The 20,965-nt window shown below is 40.8% G+C and overlaps 1 protein-coding gene across 6 annotated transcripts in view; it reads left to right on the top strand.

Annotated features, from left to right (window-relative positions):
• The window catches only part of CHD1L (chromodomain helicase DNA binding protein 1 like), a 65,637-nt gene extending 44,937 nt beyond the window's left edge, over positions 1 to 20,700 (top strand). For 5 of the 6 annotated variants that reach the window (XM_061408866.1, XM_061408874.1, XM_061408883.1 and 2 more), the window contains 9 exons: positions 3,790 to 3,955; positions 8,155 to 8,303; positions 9,038 to 9,201; positions 9,751 to 9,947; positions 11,325 to 11,423; positions 18,308 to 18,378; positions 18,484 to 18,598; positions 19,333 to 19,441; positions 20,326 to 20,700. In XM_061408866.1, the coding sequence (XP_061264850.1) occupies positions 3,790 to 3,955; positions 8,155 to 8,303; positions 9,038 to 9,201; positions 9,751 to 9,947; positions 11,325 to 11,423; positions 18,308 to 18,378; positions 18,484 to 18,598; positions 19,333 to 19,441; positions 20,326 to 20,404 (1,149 nt within the window). In that variant the 3' untranslated portion in view covers positions 20,405 to 20,700. Of the gene's footprint in view, positions 1 to 3,789; positions 3,956 to 8,154; positions 8,304 to 9,037; positions 9,202 to 9,750; positions 9,948 to 11,324; positions 11,424 to 13,569; positions 13,736 to 18,307; positions 18,379 to 18,483; positions 18,599 to 19,332; positions 19,442 to 20,325 lie in introns of those variants that run through there. The other variant, XR_009734881.1, reaches the window with a different exon arrangement.
• The last annotated feature ends 265 nt before the right edge of the window (positions 20,701 to 20,965 follow it).

The following is a 20,965-nucleotide window of genomic DNA, read 5'->3' as shown; positions in this document are numbered from 1 at the left end:
GATAGAAATTAGGAAGCAAGAAGTTTAGGTAGAGATTTAGGAAGAGGAAGATAATTTAGGCTTTAGTCAACAGAGTTTGCAGTAAAAACGTATTAAAAAAAATACTGTTAGAGGAAAAGCTCAGAGATAAAAATTTCATTTGCAAAAGTTTGTAAGAGAGTAGACTTTAAAGGGACTAGTTTATCAAACAGAAAATACAACAAGTATTTAAAAGGAAAAATTACTATTAAAAGCGAAATAAAAACTAAATTAAAAGCATCACATCTGATCCTCGGGAAGAACAAAGCGAAAGCTGCCTTTTGTCTGTTATTTTATTTTTTGAACTTTAAATAAAGTTTACTAGTTTTGACCCAAAAAAAAAAAAAAAAGCGAAATTGCCAAGTGTTGGTTAGTCTGGTTTTCCTCACATGGTTATTATATCCACAAAGACCAGTGCATATCTTTACACATCTGCTTTGCAGAAGACAGGGCTCACATTGGTTTTGTTAGGAAGTCAGTAACTTATGGGAAAGGCTCAAGGTTTCATTTATTTTGGAACTTGAACTAGAAAGTAACCCTGGATTTTGTGTGTTTACTTGTTTGGTTCTTGTTTCTCTTAAGGTGCAAAGTGTGGTTTTTTTTCGTTTTTTTTCTTTGGTTCCCAGTTGATGTGTGCACGCTTGTCCATGCTGGTGGCAAAGCAGATCGTACATGTGTTCACGTTATCCAAGAGGCAGTTACAAATGTCAGATGGCAGCTTGAGAGAAAGGTGTGGGCAGACTGCAGAGGCTCTTACAGTTCTCCAACCATGAGTTCCTGTAGAACCTCATGAGTGACAAGTTCAGTATTGGGTCTGGTGAGGGGAATGAATGGCTGAGCCTTGGCGTGCCCACATTCTGGGTGTGGGAGGAGGAGTTGTCAGTAAGAAGCTTGAACTCTCTCCCAATTGGAGAGGGGCTCAGGGGATTCAGTGATGGTGTCCCTGTGACGTAGGCTGCTGGGCATGTCCATGTAATTGTGTAAACATGTCTCTGTGCCATGGGCCAGATCCTAATGGGAACATAGACCCCCCCCAGCTGTTTGAGAGGCGCTCTGTCAGAATCTCACCCAGCTCATGGTTAGTAGAAGGTTACTTCTGATTTTTCTCTTAACCTACCAAGCCTCTGCAAGTTATCTCTGGTTGCCAGAAGCAAAGATAACACCCCAATGCCCTTATCTCCAGAGAAAGCAGGGTTTGTATAATAAAAAGAATCCGATAGTCAAAGATGTGAATGTGGTTCAGTAAATCTAAGAAGTACTGGATCATGAAATCCTCAAAGAAGGAATCGGATTCATTACCCTGCAGGAAGAACATTATAGGAAACAGAGGCAGAGGCAGATGGAGTGAACATTTATTGAATGCTCACTGTGTGCTAAGTATCATATGAAGGGGTTCTTCCCAATTATTTCTGTGATATGAATAACAGAAGAATGAGGTAGGTACTCTCCTTATTCCCATTTCAAATAATTTGCCCAAGAATGTTAATTCATTAAGACTCCAATCCAAGGACTCTCTAATCTCCAAGCACATGCCCTTGCCTTTAATTACTGTAGTATATTTCTTCTCTTGAGCTTCCCAGGTGGTGCTAGTGGTAAAGAACCCGCCTGCCAATGCAGGAGACATAAGAGATGTGGGTTTGATCCCAGTTTGGAAGATCCCCTGGAGGAGGGCATGGCAACCCACTCCAGTATTCTTGCCTGGAGAATCCCATGTACAGAGGAGCCTGACGGGCTATAGTCCATAGTATCATCATGAAAGGGTCAGACACGACTGAAGCAACTTAGTGTGCATGCACATTTTTTCTCTAAAAATACATGTGGTCCCTTGATAACTGAGACACGTCACAAGTGAGACGTAGACTAAAGGGAGTATCCCGGTGTGGACCAGTCTTTTCATAAATAGTGGCTTTTATTTTTGGTGCCAGTTGTTGAAGTGAAAATTGCTCAGCCATGTCCAACTCTTTGCAACCCCATGGACTATATAGTCCATGGAATTCTCCAGACCAGAATACTGGAGTGGGTAGCCTATCCCTTCTCCAGGGGATCTTCCCAACCCAGGCATCGAACTTCCCACGTAGCTCAGTCGGTAAAGCATCTGCCAGCAATTCAGGAGTTCAGTTCAGTTCAGTCGCTTAGTCGTGTCTGACTCTTTGCGACCCCATGAATCGCAGCACGTCAGGCCTCCCTGTCCATCACCAACTCCCAGAGTTCACTCAGACTCACGTCCATCGAGTCAGTGATGCCATCCAGCCATCTCATCCTCTGTCGTCCCCTTCTCCTCCTGCCCCCAATCCCTCCCAGCATCAGAGTCTTTTCCAATGAGTCAAATCTTCGCATGAAGTGGCCAAAGTACTGGAGTTTCAGCTTTAGTATCATTCCTTCCAAAGAAATCCCAGGGCTGATCTCCTTCAGAATGGACTGGTTGGATCTCCTTGCAGTCCAAGGGACTCTCAAGAGTCTTCTCCAACACCACAGTTCAAAACCATCAATTCTTCGGCGCTCAGCCTTTTTCACAGTCCAACTCTCACATCCATACATGACCACAGGAAAAACCATAGCCTTGAGTAGACGGACCTTTGTTGGCAAAGTAATGTCTCTGCTTTTCAATATGCTATCTAGGTTGGACATAACTCTCCTTCCAAGGAGTAAGCAATGCGGGAGACCTGGGTTCAATTCCTGGGTTGGGAAGATCCCCTGGAGAAGGAAATGGCAACCCACTCTAGTATTCTTGCCTGGAGAATCCCAGAGGAGCCTGGCAGGCTACAGTTCATGGAATGGCAAGAGTTGGATACAACTTAGCGCTATGTTTTCGTTACCAACTGAACTACTGGGAAGCCAGTTGCCAAATTCAGTTGCTTTTTTGTATATATCAAGGTTAAAGATAAGTATATCTAGGTTTGTTCAATTCTTCCAGTGAGCTATCTAAATTTTTTTCCAGTTGTTACAGAGTATTGTAAGATTTCCAAGTTATTCACAGAATAAACCAGCTAGAGATAGCTAACCCAAAAAGACAAGATGCAAATGAGCCAAAGTGTGAATGCAGCTTGGTTCAGAGCCTCAGAGTTAGCACTTAGGGAAGTACACAATTGAAAGGAGAAAACTACAGCTAGGAAAGATGATCTGAACTTTTTTAGGTGGTTCCTACAAGCCTAGGGAGAGGCTGAGGGTTCGTTAGAGAGCAGGTAAGAGAAGCAGGGTAGTGCAATGTCCAGGGTAGGCATGTCCAGCAAGCAGCATTAGAATTGAGAAACGGCTCTCCCGTCCAGTGGTCAGGAGATGTTGCTGGTCTTTAGTGAAGATGGTTTCCACTGAGCACTGTGGTAGGAACAAAACTGCCAAAGGAAAGTCACTTAAGAAAGATGCTGTGTAGCCTTCTCATTCCAAGAAGTTTGGCAATAGGAGGGGTAGGAGAGTAGCTAACAGGGTCTGTGATGTCTCACGTGACTGCTGGGGATGCCTGTGAAACTCTGTGAGAAGTGCTAAGATAATGCTGGAAGTGACTCTTATTCTTCAGAACAAAGATTGGAGGGTCAAATTTTCTGTTTATTGAGAATTGTCAAAGTTAGGCTCTGACTGTCATTTATCACCTCTCTGCTCATCCATCATCCAATTACAGAACAGCCTTGTTGGTGTCATCTGTCACAGGGAGGGAAGAAAGGCTGAGCATCAGGACAGGGATGCGCCTGGTGTGTAAGCCACTTTGCAAATCACTGGTGCCCAATGTTTGTTTTCATGAGGGCCAACTGGACTTTTTTGTTGTCTTCATTCAAGTTGAGCGAGATACTCAAATTTGGTTTGGATAAACTGCTGTCCTCGGAGGGGAGCACCATGCATGAAATAGACCTGAAGTCTATCCTGGGAGAAACAGAAGATGGCCACTGGGTCTCTGATGCCCTGCCTACAGCAGAAGAAGGAAGCAGAGAGCCAGAGGAAGGAAGTAAGTGGGGGGTGAGAACAGAGCTAATGTCATGGCCACCCCAAGCTAGAGCAGGAGATGGGTCCCCATTTCTATTTCTGAGGTATTTGGATTTCTGATTTGAAATGTTTTTTTTTTTTTTCCCCACATGATAGCTTTGTAAGGATGTTCCTTGATGTCTTAGGGTTATTTTGTAATGAATTTATTTGTCTGTACCAGTGGCAACACAAATTCAGTGTGGAATGGGGTGAGAGGTCTGCTAGTCTTCCTAGGCTTCTTGATTCGAGAGTACTTGATTCCATTCATGCAGAGGAGGGCAGTTTCTTTACCCGATGCTGCTTCCTTTTTTGAGTGGAGAGTAGGCCGGCATGACTTCTCGTTTTGTGATTCTTTTTCATTTCCGCAGGACCCTGAATTTCCATCACCTGCTTCATTCTTTCCCTTTGCCACCAAACTGTCAAGGCACGACCTCCAGAAGCAACGCCTTCCCAAATTGCTACCTTCAAGTACTTTCTAGTCTCTTTCTGTCAGTTCCTTAGCAGTTGCTTCTCTGATTTTCCCAGTTGCAGACCTTTTCTCATTATTTTCCCACTTGGAATGTGTCCTCCTCATGGGGGACAAATTTGATCTGTGTATGATGTTGTTAGAACTCTGCTGCCTCTTTTCCATGCAGTCTCTGCCTGACTCCACGTGGGCTTGGGAGCTAATTCAGCTCATTTGGGATGTTCATCTCTCTACCTTCCTGCAAATTGAGGTTTGTAGTACTCTCTGACTCCTAGCTTTTTAGAAGGTATGGGTTCAGGGTGGCTTTGTTGTCCTTGTTATTCCCTATGGTTTTTATAGGATGTTTGGAAGATCAGAATGTGGACAGCTGGCATTATTCTCTAAGACACTGCTCTTTAACTTTTCTCATTGTTTAGGTTTTACATTTTTGAATATTAGCATCCCATTTTTATTCTTCAAGAACCCTTTCTAATTCTCTGCTTGTTTTAATTGTGTCCTATTCTGTTTGCAGGGATAGAATATCCTCTCTGAGGACTTTTATTATAGCTTTTTAAAAAAGTATTCCTCTACGCCCTGTGTTGTGTATTTGTCTTGTCCTTGTTGGTAGTTTCTCTGAAATATCTGGTGTGCCGTGGCTATCTGTTCATGTTTGCAGGTGAAATGCAGAGCTGATGGGCAGGTCTGGCCTGAGCAGGTATGTGGATTCCTTGGGCTTATTCCAGCATCACTGATTGGTGAGCTGGCCTTCTCACTGAAGGGGCCCTCCCAGATGTCTGTATTTGGAGTCTTTTCTCTGGGCAACTCCATTTTTCTGAAGACTAATCCTTTAATATCTTTCTGGAAGAGGTGAATAGGGTCTGGAGTAACCTGTTTGCTCAGATTGAGGAGACAACATGAATGAAGGTGTTCAGGGTGCTCCTGTTACTTCTTTTTTTTTTTTTTAATTGGAGTATAGTTGCTTTACAATGTTGTGTTAGTTTCTGCTGTAGGATGAGGTGAATCAGCCATATATATACATATATCCCTTCTTTTTTAGATTTCCCTCCGATTTGGGTCACCACAGAGCACTGAGTTCCCTGTGTTATACAGTCAGTTTTCATTAGTTATCTAAATATTTTATATGTAGTGAGGTATATATGTCAATCCCAATCCATCCCACCACCACCCCCTTACTCCTTGGTATCCATATGTTTTTCTGTCTCTGTTTCTGCTTTGCAAATAAAGATTATCTATGCCTTTTTCTAGATTCCACATACATGTGTTGTGTGTGCTCAGTCACAACCCCATGGATTATAGCCCGCCAGGCTCCTCTGTCCATGGAATTTTCCAGGCAAGAATACTGGAGTGGATTGTTGTTTCCTTCTCCGGGGGATCTTCCTGACCAGGGATCGAACCTGCGCCTTTTGTGTCTCCTGCCTTGGGAGGCGGATTGTTTACCACTGTGCTTCCTAGAAGCATATGTGCATTAATGTGCGATACTTTTTTTTAGCTCCTGTTACTTGGTGTGCAGACTTTCTCTCAGTTATCCCTCCCTGCGATTCCTTGTCCATGGAAGTTCTGAGCTTTTGGAGGATTCAAAGGGTCTCTGCTCTCACAATCATCCCTTGACCAGGCACCTGTGTTTTGCTTCCACTGTTCTTTTAGCTCTGTTATCCCTTGAGCCACTTATAATTTTCTAAAAAGTTGTTGAACTTTTTGTCCACTGTCGTCTCATATATCTTTTTAAAATCCCTTTACTACCATGTAGGTTTTAGGTGGGAAGAGAAATAGATGTATGTGGTCCTATTTTTAAGTTGCATTTTGATTACATTAAGTACTGAAGCCTGCACTCATTTCTGTACTCATCTAGATTAATTTTAGCTTATTTTGCTAATGTTTAGTAGAACAAAGTAAAATTTCACAGTTTTCCAGAAAGATAATTATATTTTTCAGTCAGTCCAACTGCCAAAAAAAATTATATATATTTTTTCAGGCAGTCCAGCTGCCGCAAAGATTTCCCAGTTGTATTAAAATTTGGAGTTCTGTCTTTGATCAGTGGGTACAGGTCCAGTCTGTGGTAGGTGGTTCCATTGGCAGGATGAGTGTCCATACCTATGGTCGTCAACCTTCTCTTGGCTGCAGAGTGAAGACAGAGCATGGTTAAAAGAAGAGAAATGAATATGAAAGACTCATAGCTACAGCATCCCCTATGAAAGGGGGCTGTAGGAAAAAAAAGCAGGATAGCTTTTATCTTGAATGGCAGGATCTTTTTTTAAAGCATGTTTGTAAGTTGAGAATCGCATGCAGCTACATATGTGATCATATTTGCCTCTTCTTGGCTCTTTTTTCCTCACTTGTTGATAGAGCACCTCATTGAAAGCCCCCTGCTGACTTAATTAGCAAATGCCAATTAGAATTACAGCTGGTTGGATTTGGGTACAAGTGTGAAGCAGTTGATCTCTTGAGAATGAAAATGTTTTGCTTTCGTACTCTCTAGAGAAAAACATACTTATATTCATAGCTGATTTTATAATGCTGTGAAAAGACATTCTTTGGTAACGTGCTATTAAATATGCTTCAATTTAGAATCGTTGTCTTACCTCTCTTAGTTACTAGGCTTGGCTTGTTATGACTTCTTTCTATCATGTGATTCATGGTCTTGGCAAATTACCCAACCTCTTTGAGTCTCTGTGTCCTCATCTGTAAAGTGGTGCTAGTAGTGTATACCTTACCCTTTTACACAGTTGCAAAAGTCAGATGTGATTATAAATGTGAAGGTGCTCTGACAGCATAACTGCTATTCAAGTTCAGACTATCACCATTTGTGTTATTACTGTAGTTACTGTTTGCTGGCCTGTTATCTTTCCATCCTTCTATAGACACAGTTGTATACTGAAAAGAGCACATTGGCAGCAGACTCAGAAAATCCTACTTTCTTCACTTATTAGCAATTTGAACTGGGGAGGCGCTTAATAACTCAGGAGTTTTATAATTTTATTTATTTTTGGTTGTGCTGGGTCTTCATTGCTGAACAGGCTTTTCTCCAGTTGTGGCAAGTGAGGGCTACTCTCTAATTCTGGACTAAGGATCAAAGCTGTGTCTCCTGCCTTGGCAGGTGGATTCTTTACCATCTGGGAGCCCCCAGGGAAGCCCTCAATTTTCTCTTTTTCTTAAGTGGGGTTAATTATACCAAGACTGTGGTGAAGCTCATGAAGATGCTTCATGAGCTCTACAAAGAAAGTTGTAAATCTAAGGGATTATTTTTGTGATTATTTCCTCATAGATTTTCTACTTGATCCTTGTAATATTACAGAAATGGGGGAAGAGCTGAGTGTTAAAAGTCTGTTTGTAATTTAAAAAAATATGCTGTTGGTTACCTTTATTTAGGAGATCTTAATGTTAGTGAGATTTGTGCTGGGGAATAGTGTGGGATGAATGAGTGATGAGTGATCCAGGACTTGGCAGGCATCAAACTGAGACTTACGGGCCACCTGAAGATAGACCAAAAGGGCTTTAGCCATGCTCGCTCCTTTAAAAAGTAAATATATGAAATCCCCAGGTGGATCCCAAACCCGTCAGCATTAGTGGGATGGGAATTCCAGTACCTTCATCACAAGCTATTCTTGGCCCATTTAGAATACAGGCCATTCTCTTGTTCACCCTCCTTATTGCTTTGACTAGAATCAATCCAGTTTTCTTTAGTATCTAACATTTCTCTCTGTGTTTTATGTTTTTAGAAAACCACATGTACTTATTTGAAGGTAAAGATTATTCTAAGGAGCCTAGTAAAGAAGACAGAGAATCATTTGAGCAACTGGTGAATATTCAGAAAACCCTTTTGGAGAAGACTAGTCAAGAGGGCCGGTTACTCCGAAATAAAGGCAGTGTAAGAACTGTTAATTTATGTGAGGATAAATTCTTCCAAAGTTTCAATAAAAATGAACAGAAAGTGATGCTGAGAATGATTTGTTAAGAAATAAGAATGTATCTATTTGTTGAAAAAAAGTATAAGAAGATGGCATAAAAATAATAACAAGGAGGTTATATTTTACCATTTATTGTGGGTGATAGTAAGCCACTCTTGAAGGGATCACTGTCTTACATCAAAATAGCATACCCTGCTGCTGACAGTCATGACCTGTGTCATTAAGGATGGATAGCAATCATAAACGATGTCTGTAATGTCCATAGCATTTGGCAGTTAGTCTGTATACATTAAATGCTAGTTATTGTTAAGGTGATCATGATGTTGGAATATTGTGTTTAAGACTGAAAGATAAAATACATTAAGGAATATTTCCATTAAAATGAGTTAAACCTAAAACAGCATCCTTTCAATTAAAAAACAAGTTATTTTCTCAAGTACCTTATTCCTAATGAAATTAATCAAAATGACATATTGCTATACTGACATGCCAGTGCTTTGGTTGAGTTTAGAGCATAGTATCCTGGTTACCATGCCTACCAGATGTGTAAACTGAAGTATCTTGCCAGCACTTCCCACCACCCATGGTGAAATACTGTGAAATAATGAGCTCATTGCTCAGTGTGATGAATGAGACTCATGAAGGAACAGGTAGACCCCAGTTCCCCTGGTTATAGAGCTTGTTCTTCCTATAGGTTCCCATCCCAGGCCTTGTGGAGGGGTCCACCAAAAGGAAGCGGATTCTGAGCCCAGAAGAACTGGAGGACAGAAGGAAGAGAAGACAAGAAGCAGCATCCAAGAGAAAGAGACTGTTAGAGGAGAAGAGGAAGAAGAAGGAAGAAGCAGAACATAAGAAAAAGTACGTGTGTGTTATTTGATGGTGTTATTAACAAAGCTGAAGGTCGCCGTTGGTAAAGGGATCACTACTGCATAGTGAGCCCACAGTCAAACATCACTTTAAAACTGCAGAAAGTGTCTGTAATGCTGGTAGTTCCCACTGGTAATAGAATACTTTTATAAAGATTAAACTTTCACCTTAGCAGTCCATCTACTTAAGAGAACAGTCCCGAGTGCCTCAGGCAGAGAAGATGCATTCAGCTGAAGCGAGAACATTTTAGGACTTGATTGCAGCTATCTGACAAGAGTAGTTTACTTGAACAGTCCCTTTTAGTCACATGTTCTTAAAAACAGTGACATCTGGTGGCTGCTCATTTTTAAAGTGTAGTCAGGAGGCAGTTAGGCTAATCAGTAAGGCTTCTTGTTTATTTACAAACAGGCAGAAGGACAGGGTGAGTTTCTAATTGCATCTCCACTTGCCACTCACCGTTTATGAATCACAGCCCAGGATGTGCTTTGAGGGAACTAGTGATAGGCCCAGTTAATTCCTCTCCCCTCTGGTTTCTCGAAGGATGGCCTGGTGGGAGTCCAACAATTACCAGTCCTTCTGCCTGCCTTCCGAGGAGAGCGAATCAGAGGACGGCGAAGATGAGAACTCTGCCCAACTGGAATATGAGGACCCAGACTCAACCTCCATCAGATATGTAAGCGGTGACGTCACCCACCCCCAGGCTGGGGCGGAGGATGCTGTCATTGTGCACTGCGTAGGTAGGTAGACATGGTGGGGCCTCAATCCTTAAGGTGCCACGAACTGGGGAAGACAAGGCAGAGCCCTGTCTTAGGGGAGATTAATGGGCTTAGGGCAGCCTTGTGTGGTCAAAAAGAGTGTGAACTTTAGACCAGGAGACTAGGGTGCTCAACCAGGTAAAGAAGAAAGGTAAGAGTCAAATCCAACTTCTTCAGGCCTCAATTCTCTTATATGTGTAATGGGATAATATCTGCTTTGTTCCCTGCACAAACTTTTTAAGAGAGTACACAGAGGCTACATCTATAAGCCAAATAAATGGTTTGAGAAAAAACAAAACTCCAAACATAGTCTCCCTCATGACCTTTGCACTTTTTTCCCCCAGGCAAGTTCCTCTTCCTAGAATGCTCTTTCCCCACTTAGCAACATCAAGCATTGTCCAGATGTCTACATCTCAAAGAGAGGTCTCCCCTGACTTCCCACACCCCATACTCACCCCTGTTTTTCTCTGTTTACTTTCTTACCTTATTTTACTTGATGACACATCACCACGTGACATATTATGTATGTATTTGCTTGTTTGTTTCATTGAGTGAACAAACAATGAAACAAGCAGATATATACATAATATATCACGTGGTGTTTCATTGAACTGGGCTTCCCTGATGGCCCAGACTGCAAAGAATCTGCCTGGAATGCGGGAGACTTGGGTTCAATCCCTGGGTCAGGAAGATCCCCTGGAGTAGGAAATGGCCACCTATTCTAGTATTCTTGCCTGAAGAATTCCATGGACAGAGGATTCTGATAGGCTACAGTCCAAGAGACTGCAAAGAGTTGGACACAACTAAGTGACTAACACTTCCATTTTCACACTTTCATGGGAGCAGAGATTTCCCCCCTCCCCCCACTGGTGTAACCCTAGAGCATAAAAGAGTTCTTGACGTGTAATACTGACAAATATTTATAGTATGATCGAATGAATGACTGAATACAGAGTATTAACCAGCTGTATTAGTACCAGCTTGAATAAGTCATTTAACCTTTCCCCTTTCTTACCTATGAAATGGGAGTTGTAAGCTGTTGTATTATCAATGCTTCAACTCTTTCTGGTTTTACATCTACTCTACATCCTTCCTTAGCCATCTTCCAGGAATTACAGAAGGACTACAGAGCTTCTGCTCTTTGAGAACACTGATTCTTTTGATGCTTTTCTGTTATGATGGCCAGGTATATTCCAGAAAACCTAAACATACTTGACAAGTCCAGTGTGTAATATGCTTGGAGGTTAGATAGTTGTTTCTGCCCTTTGAAAAATCAAGTATACTTGGCATACCATTTTTTTTTAATTGTGGACTGGATTTTGCCTCCTATAGAAGAAAATCTTCTCTTTCTCCTATCAGATGACTCTGGCCGCTGGGGCAGAGGTGGTTTATTCACAGCTCTGGAAACGAGATCTGCTGAGCCAAGAAAAAGATATGAGTTGGCTGGAAAAATGAAAGGTAAGGAGCAAAGCAGAGAGAAGGGTTAAGGATGGAATAAGAGGGAGAGGACATTAGGTGTGTTAAAAAACACTAGATGAGGAGTCAGAAGAGCTAGTTGGAGTCTGAATTCTGCCATTAGTTAAAGCTAGTTGATACGTGACTTTAAGGCAATCCCTTCCCCCTCCCTGTACCTGCCTTCTCATTTGTAATTTGAAAATAATACTTTTTCCATCTACCTCCTAGGACTATAATGAGGATAATGAATGTGTAAGTATTTTGATAAATGTCAATCCCTGCATGCATGTTGAAGTATTGGCTTGAAGTTCATTTCATTGTTTACCCAGTTCACTCTATCTTCTTGAGGGAATTTCTCCTGGAAATGTCAGACACCTGTGGGAGAGAAATCAGACATACCATTGAAGGGCTAACAGGAGCTGGGTGCTGAGAGGAAGGAGGTTGTATTATGAAGTTAGCACAGACTAGGGTGTAACACTCCCTGGAGACGGAAGCAGAGCTGTCTGGGGAAACTTGAAGGCTGAATGGTGTTCCTTCGGCAGAGAGAAGGGGCCGGGCACCTCGTTTTATGTGTGGCAATCACAAAGTGGCAAGAGGAGTAAAATGATTATTGTGATTATTTCCTGTGGAATTGAGAGGTTAAAGGATCTTGTCCAATAGAGAAGAGCTCTTCAGATTTCTTGGAGATTGGTTTTTCTGCTCACTTCTCTAACGTAGAAAGGGATGCAAGGACTTAGAGTGAATAGTCTTTCTACTAAAACACATTACAGGGTTTAATATGTGTTGCCATGATTAACCCAATCTAGATACTGACTGGGCAGTTTGAAAAGGAGAGAATTCAGGGGAGGCTGGAGCTAGAGATACAGACTGAGGAGTCTCCATTTGGATCCTTGTTTAAAACCCTGAAGGAGAGAGGATGGAGAAATGGGAGGGCAGAGAACACACCTCCATTTAGGAGAAGGAAGAAGGAATTGTCAGAAAAATAAGAGAACCTTGACAGTGTAGTGCTTTGGGGTACAAGGGAGGAGAAGTGTCAAGAAGTGGTCTGCAGTGTCAGACACTGAAGTGAGGATGAGCACTGGGAAAAGCCCACTAGATTTGCCCCCCAAGGGCAGTCACATCACCCTGGAGCATTTTGAAGAAAGTGTGAAAAGTAAAACCTGGTGGCACAGAGTAAGGTGTAAATGGTCAGTAAGGAATCAGAGATGGGAGTGTGCATTCTTTTCTGAAGGAGAACTGGAATAGTGTAGAGCAGGGTAGATGAAATGTGGGCTTGAAGGAAGTCGTGAAAGTTATCTTGGGCCTGGAAGGATGGGTTGAGATTAAATAGGTGGAGAGAAAGGGTAGGAGAGTCCATAACCATATCTCATTCTTCTTGGTATCTCCTGTAACCCCACCAGTCCCAGTATGGGGTATTGAATGACCCAGGTAGTTACAGTGAATGTTTTAGGGGAATGGTGTGTAGGCCGGACAGAGTGGAGTAGAAAGTTTAGGCTGAGGAATAAAGTTAGGTTTTAAAGAAGAGACGTTTGGGCCACATTATAGAAGACTGCACATGACTAATGACTTGTCCAGGGAGATGGCATTCTAAGGCAGGACCTTATCCAATGTCTAGACATGGGAGATTTGGGTAGAAGAATGACATAGCAGAGCAAATACTGGGTTAGCCAAAAAGTTTGTTCAGGTTTTTCTATACCATCATATGGAAAAACCTGAACAAACTTTTTGGCCAGCCCAGTATTTTAGAAAGACTTAAAAAGATTGGGGTATGCAGGATGGATTGAGAGGACAAAAGGTTCAAACTGAAATATTCGAGGCCTAGAATTAAAACATTTCTCTAGAGAATTTGATTTGGATGAGATAGGAAAATATACAAATACAAATATGTATAGTAGAATACAGTATTTGAATAATTTAAAACAAACAGCAGACTCTTCTAAAGGAATTTTAAGTTCATAGTGACCCACCCCCTCCCAGCCCAGATACTTCTGGGTTTTTCATTCACTCTCCAGTGCCTGCAGGAATACTTCATAGGCAGTGTTTGAGGAGCATTGAAGTAGAAAAGCATAAAAATTCAAGAGTGAAGGGGGTGACATGGTACCGAAAGACATTCCTCTTTTTAATCCCTCTTTTTTACCCCATGGATTAGACATCCCCACCTGAACAAAAGTGCCTTGGTGGGTCTTTTAGAAGACCCAAGAGGAGTCTCACCCACCACTGTAACTGGTAAGACAGAGATAAATCTCCATACAGGCAAGAACCAGCAGAGTGTGAAACTGCCTAGACCCCTCTCACTGCAGTAGGGCAAAAAACAGGTGAGTGTTGCCCTTGCAGGTACTCACACATGGAACTTGCCTAAGTCCATCCTTCCTGAAGGGAGATCTGGCACATCATTGGAGAAAAGAGAAAAATATAAGTTTGTTTGCAGCATAGGTGGTAAGGGAAACTTTCCCAACCCCAACCCTGGCCCACCAAGGAAAACACTGCAAAGGGCTGATTTTTCTGGCAGCTACCATCACAAGGTGGAATGCAGCTGGAAAAACCTGTTTCTCTCTGCCAGCATCTGGAGTACTAAGGTGGTAGCTCCCCATCCTGGGCGGAGGAAGGGTATTGGGAAAGAGGCAGATATGAATTTCAAATGGTGTCAAAGGCATGTGAAGGATATTGGGAAAGAGGCAGATACGAATTTCAAATGGTGTCAAAGGCATGTGCTCAGTAGAAAGTTCATGCACAAGTAACTGAAAATTTCCCTGCAGGTGTGTGGTAGTCCCAACACACTAAGTGTTAAACCCACACTTTCCCTCGGCTCTGCTGCTGGCTCCCTGGTGTATCCATGAAAGTGAACTCTGGTAGACCAGGATCCTACTCAAAACAGGTCATGTTGGCAGGCAAGGAAGAAACCACAGACTTGAGCTATAGCTCCACCTTCTGGGAAAAAAGGTACTCAGCCAGCCTGATGAATTGTAAAAGTCAGAGAATACACAAAAGCTTAAAAATTTGGCCACAAGACAGAGCAAGAAGAGTGGAGCACAAACATACAGGAAAAACTGAGATAATACCAATACTATATAATGTAATACCCTGTCTGCTGCTGAAGGTAATGAGCACTGAGTTAAGGAGATATCTGCTACTTCAAATGCAAAAGCACCAGTGCATAAGTACCAGGAATATGAAATCAGGAAATATGGCATCACAGAAAGAAGATGACAGTTCTCCAGCAGCCATGCTCAAAGGCACAGAATATTGTGATCTAACTGACAAAGAATTCAGAATAGCAGTTATGAAGAAACTCAGTGAATTACAAAAAGACTCGGAAAGGCAACTCAATAAAATCAGGAATAAAATATGTTAACATAGTGACTTCTTTTCAAAGAGATTGAAATTTTAAAAACCCAAACAAATTGTAGAGCCGAAGAAGTCAGTGGATGAGATGAAGAATGCAGTAGAGAACAAGGTAGGCTTCTCAGGTAGTGCAGTGGTAAAGAATCCACCTGCTGGTGCAGAAGATGCAAGAGACGTGGGTTCAGTCCCTGGGTTGGGAAGATTCTCTGGAGTAGGAAACGGCAATCCATTGTAGTATTCTTGCCTGGAAAATCCCATGGACAGAGGAGCCTGGTGGGCTAAAGTCCATGGGGTCACAAAGAGTCGGACATGACTGAGCATGCATGCGTAGCAGGGGAAACCATGTGGAAGAAAGAATAAGTGACTTGTGGGAGATAGGAATTTTGAAATAACAAATTTAAAGAGTGAAGTAAGCCTGTGTAAGCTATGAGACTGAATCAAAAAAACACAAATCAGAATAATTAGGCTTCTAGAAGGAGAAGGGGAAAACGAGTTTAAGAAATAGTAGCTGAGAACTTTCCCAACCTGGGGAAAGACAAAACATACATGTTCATGAAGCTAATAGGTCACCCTGCTATTGCAATGCTAAAAGACCTTCTTCAAGACTTTGAATGATTAAAAAATCTTAAAGGAAGCTAGGGAAAAAAAGAATATAATGTACAAAGGAACCCGTATTTGATTATCAGCAGATTTCTTAGTAGAAACAGGTCCTGAGAGTAGAATAACATATTTGAAGTGTTGAAAGATCAAAATTGCCAACCAAGAATACTTTATACAGCAAAGTTATCTTTCAGCTATGAAGGAGAAATAAAGGCTTTCCCAGCAAACAAAAGCTGAGGGAGTTCACCACCACTAGACTTGCCTTGCAAGAAATGCTGAAAGGAGTTCTTCAAGCCAAAATGAAAAGGCACTAATCACTGATACGAGCACATGTCAAAGTATACAACATACTAGTAAAATATGTACAGTAAGGTTTAGAAAACCAACTTGGTATTAAGATGGTGTGTGAACCACTCAACTATAATATAAAGCTTAAAGGAAAACAGTAAAAGTAACTACAGCTACTATAAATTACTAATGAATACACAACATACAAAGAGGTAAATTGTGACATGCGTAATATAAAAGGGAGGAGTGAAAGGGTGGAGCTTTTATAGGCAATTGGATATAAGTTGCTGTCCTCCTAAAATACACTGTTCTATCTATAAAATGTTTCATGTAAAGCCCCATAGTAACCACAAAGTAAAAACCTAGATCAGATCCACAAAAGACAAAAGGGAACCAGAGCATACCACCGTAGAAAAGAATCAGTTTACAAAGGTAAGCAGAAACAGAGGGAAAAAGAAACGGGAATTACAAAACAACTGGAATGCACACAGTGGGATTAGTAAGTCCTTATATATAATTACTTTAAATGTAAATTGATTGAATTCATCAGTCAAAAGGCACAGAGTGTCTAGATGGATAAAAAACAAGACCCAATTATATATCTCAAAGTGAACGGATGGAAAAACATATTCCATGCAAGTAGAAACCAAAAGAAAGCAGAAGTAGTTACATTTGTATTACACAAAATAGACTCGAAGCCAAAAATGGTAATAAGACAAAGAAGGTTACTATATAATGATAAAGGGATCAATTCATCAAGAAGTTGTAACAAGTGTAAATATATGTGCACCCAACATTGGTGCACCTAAATATATTAAGCAAATATTACTACATATGAGGGGAGAAGTAGACAATACAATAATAATAGGGGACTTCAGTACCCCACTGTCAGCAATACATAAATCATCCAGACAGAAAACGAACAAGGAAATGATGGCTTGAACCAAACAGCAGACCAAAGGGACCTAACAAGTATCTATAGGACATTCTGTCCAACAACAGCAGAATATAAATTCTTCTAAATACACATGGAACATTTTCAAGAATAGATCATACGATAGGGCAAAAAACAGGTCTTAGCAAAATAAGGTAATTGAAATCATACTAAGTTATCTTTTCTGCTCACAATGGTGTGAAACTAGAAATAAAATGAGGAAAACTGGAAAATCTGTAAGATGTGGAAACCAAATAGTATACTCCTGAACAGTGGGTCAAAGAATAAACCGAAAGGGAAAGCAAAGAATATCTCAAAAAAAAATATGGAAACACAACATCCCAAAACCTATGGGGCCCTGCAAAAACAGTTCTAAGAGGGAGGCTTACAGCAATAAATGCCAGTATTAAGAAATTAGAAAGATCATAGCCCTCAAGAAGATAGAAAAGAGGAACAAATTAAGCCCAAAGCCAGCAGAAGGAAGGAAATCAAGTTCAGAGGAGAAATAAATGAAGTAGAGACAGAAAAAACAATAGAAAAGATTAATGGAACTAAGAGGTTTTCAAAAAGATAGACAAAATTGATAAATCTTTAGTGAGAATAAAAAAGAGAAGACCCAAATAAAACCAGAAAAGAAATTATAACTGACCCTACAGAAATACATAGAATCATAAGAGATTATTATGGATAATTGTACACCAACAAACTAGATAACCTGGAAGAAGTGGATAAGTTTATAGAATCTGCAAACTGTCAAGACTGAGCCAGTAAGAACTAGAGAATCTGAACAGACCAGTGATGAGCAAAGAGATTGACTCAGTGATTAAAAACTTCCCAACACAGGAAACTTTAGGACCAGATGGTTTCACTGGCAGATTCTACCAAACATTTCAAGAAGAATTAACGCCAGTCCTTCTCAAACTCTTCCAAAAAATTGAAGAGGTGGGAACTTTTCCAAACTCATTCTATGAGGCCAGTTTCACCCTGGTATCAAAGCCAGATGACACTACAAGAAAACAAAACTATAGACCAATATCTTTGATAACTTCAATGCAAAAATTCTCAACAAAATATTAGCAGACCTAATTCAGTTACTTATTAAAAGGATTACACACATGACCAAGTAGGAATTATCCCAGGGATGTAGGGATAGTTCAACATACACAAATCAATAAATGTTATATATCACATTAATAGAATGAAAGATAAAAATGATCCTCTCAATAGATGTAGAGACAGCATCTGACAGTACAATTTCGTGATGACATACCCTCTGCAGATTGGTAATGGAAGGAACATACCTCAGTATGTTTTTTGTTTCGTTGTTCAGTTGCTAAGTCATGTCCTGGGGCCCACCAGGCTCCTCTTCCATGAGATTCTCCAGGCAAGAATACTGGAGTGGGTTGCCATTTCCTTCTCTAGGGGATCTTCCTGACCCAGGGATCAAACCCCAGTCTCCTGTGCATCTTCTGCATTGCAGGCAGATTCTTTTACCACTGAGCCAAAAGCTATATACAACAAGCCCACAGCATGCATTATATTCCACATAACTGAAAACTTTTCCTCTAATATCAGGAACAAGACAGGGCACCACTGTTACCTATACCTGAGTAGCTTTGGAAAAGGCACAGCATAGGGACAATTCAGAGTAGCCCTTCCTCAGGGGTCTCATTCTGTAGTGAACTTTATGTTCTTTCTGTTGCTTCGTCTTGTTTTACCTCAGATTTGAGTTTGGGAGGTGTCCTTTTATTTCCTATTGATGATAAAGAGTCAAGAAACGAAGGACAAGATTTGGTAAGTGAAAAAACCACATCAATTTATTGGAGCTAAACTTTGACTCCCATCACCTCCTCCGGAAACTGCCCCTGTTCCACTCAGTAAATGGATTATTCCTCCTAGTTGGCCTTGATTGTGGCCCAGCACCGAGATCGTGCCAATGTCCTGTCTGGCATTAAGATGGCAGCCCTAGAAGAGGCCCTAAAGAAGATATTTTTAGCAGCAAAGAAAAGGAAAGGTAAGTCCTTCCACTTGCTCAGGAATAGATGAATTTCTGTTTCCAAGCGTAGGATGTGATTTTTAAAGGGAGGTGAGAAATGCCAAGATCCCATTCAGTATATGTGGTGAAGGGAAGCCCCAGTATGAAAGGCCACACAAGTAACACTCTCCTCATCTTGTATTCTCAAAGTCCTTTTCCTTTCTTGATCACTTCTGTACCTTTGTCTCTGGACCACCTGCATTCTCTGGGTATTTGTATCATGATTTTACAGACGAGGAAGCAGAGGACCAGAGATGAGGTAAACTGGTCACATGCTGTTGAGAAACGCTTTTTATCCTGTCCCCTCTCGGAGAGTCACAGTCTGCATTAGCAGACACTTCTCTGCCAAAAGACCTGAGTTTAATTTTATTTCCAAACCCAGCATGTCTTAGAGTTTGTCAAACTGATGGACTTGTTAAAGAATCTTTGCTTTTTAAATTACATCTCAATCATCAATCATATTCTATTCCCATTGTACCTACTTATTACCATAGCCTGTACGTAGGTCCTCATGTTCTATAGAATTAGTTTTCCCATGTTACAGTCACTCCTCATATAATAATCATATGCTTTGAGTGGCACTCACCAAGATTATATACATTTTGTTCATTGGAAACAACAAAGTGACTCAGAATACATTATCATCTATGTATATCTTATACACATTACTCAATTTGATGAATGAAGACATCGTGAACTTTTTTTTTTAACAGCAAGTGTCCATCTTCCACGCATTGGACATGCCACGAAAGGTTTTAACTGGTATGGTACTGAGCGACTTATTCGGAAACACTTGGCCTCAAGAGGCATCCCAACTTACATGTATCCTTTTATTATCCTAATGGTGTACACTTTCAGCTCAGAAGGGGACAGTGTCTTGCATTTTTCTGGTGTCATTTTTTAATCCAAGGCCAGGTCCTCTTCTGCCATGTTTTTCACTCTACCCCCACTTCAATAAGAAAAAACTAAGAAGCATTTTCTTACTGTGTATATATCCAAGGAGATAAACACTCCCCAGCATTTGTACATGCCAACAGCTAAAAGATACATGAAGAGGGGAATTAATTGAACAATTGCCATTTGCTCTCATGTTGAATCTGTTTCACATCACTTTTCTGGAGATCCTTCAGGCCCATAGATCAAGGCCTAGTTCTAAGAACTTCACTCTGTTCACTAAAATAAGCAAACAAGTGACGTATTTTATTTCTGAACCAATTCAGTGTATTCTTAAGCAGTATGAAATTCATTTTGACCATGAGGACATAATCTAGTTTTGCTAGACTAGTATTTTCTTCCAGTGATCTGCTTGCTGTAAGTTAGCATTGTTTGAACCACAATACTGAGTCCAGAATTATTAGAAGAAGCTGAATTTACCAAGTGCTATAATTATACAGAAACTTCCTCCTTTTACTTAGATAATTACTGAAATTAATTCACTTGGTGGGGATTTATTTAAATCACTATAAAAACTTAGCAGAGAAGTTTTATACATTTGCACAATTCAGACAGTATCAGAAGAGTTTTAGTATATCATCATAATTCTACAGTAATAAGTACTAACAATATTGAAAAGATTTATTACATGGTAAAAGGAAATTAAGGCGTACGCCTCTGGAGTGATTATTTCAGTAATTACTAAAGAACTAGTAGTTTTAGTAGAGTCGATTTTAAAGTGATGAAAAATATTCCTTGACCGCCCTATTCAGCTACTATTTTCCTAGAAGCAAGGCTGCCATCGTTCATCTACAGGCCTCATCTTCATCCTCAGGACAGCTAGTATCTTAACAATCAGCTCAGCATCAGATCCAGCCTTCAGCAACCAGCTGAAAAAGCTGGAAAAAAAAAGCTAGTTGGTCAAAGCCACTGTAATAGAGTATTCAAGGAATCAGGATCTGGTGGGCCTCTGAGAGGCTCTGTTTTCTGAATTCTAATTTTGTTCTCCTGAATGTGTTATACTGATGTGTAATACCTGTAATACAGCTATGCAGAAGTTATTTGGGAAAATCCTTTGGCAGTTTGCCAGTGCCCCAGTATGCATAGCTATTTGTATAATAATAAAAAATACATTTTCTCTCTCTAAAGGTTTCTTAGCTTGCTTTCCCCTCAATCTAGTTTTCTTCCTCTCAGACTGATTTCTTTATGGTGAGAAAGGTAAGTGCATTAAGGAGAAAGGAAGGGAAGTAGAACAGGTTGGTTCTGGCGGAAGGAAATGCCTTCAGTCAGTTCATGCCTTGGAAAGACAGGTCTATAGGGGAAAGACTGAGAAGAGAGATTGCTGATCCAGACAACCAGAGTCCCTCCTGCCTTCTGTTCATACAGTTCAACATTCAGATCCAGAGGAACACA

The sequence above is a fragment of the Bos javanicus genome, chromosome 3 (genome assembly GCF_032452875.1).
Source record: "Bos javanicus breed banteng chromosome 3, ARS-OSU_banteng_1.0, whole genome shotgun sequence".
In the NCBI taxonomy this organism is placed as follows: Eukaryota; Metazoa; Chordata; class Mammalia; order Artiodactyla; family Bovidae; genus Bos; species Bos javanicus.
This window is presented reverse-complemented; position numbering and strand designations above follow the sequence as displayed.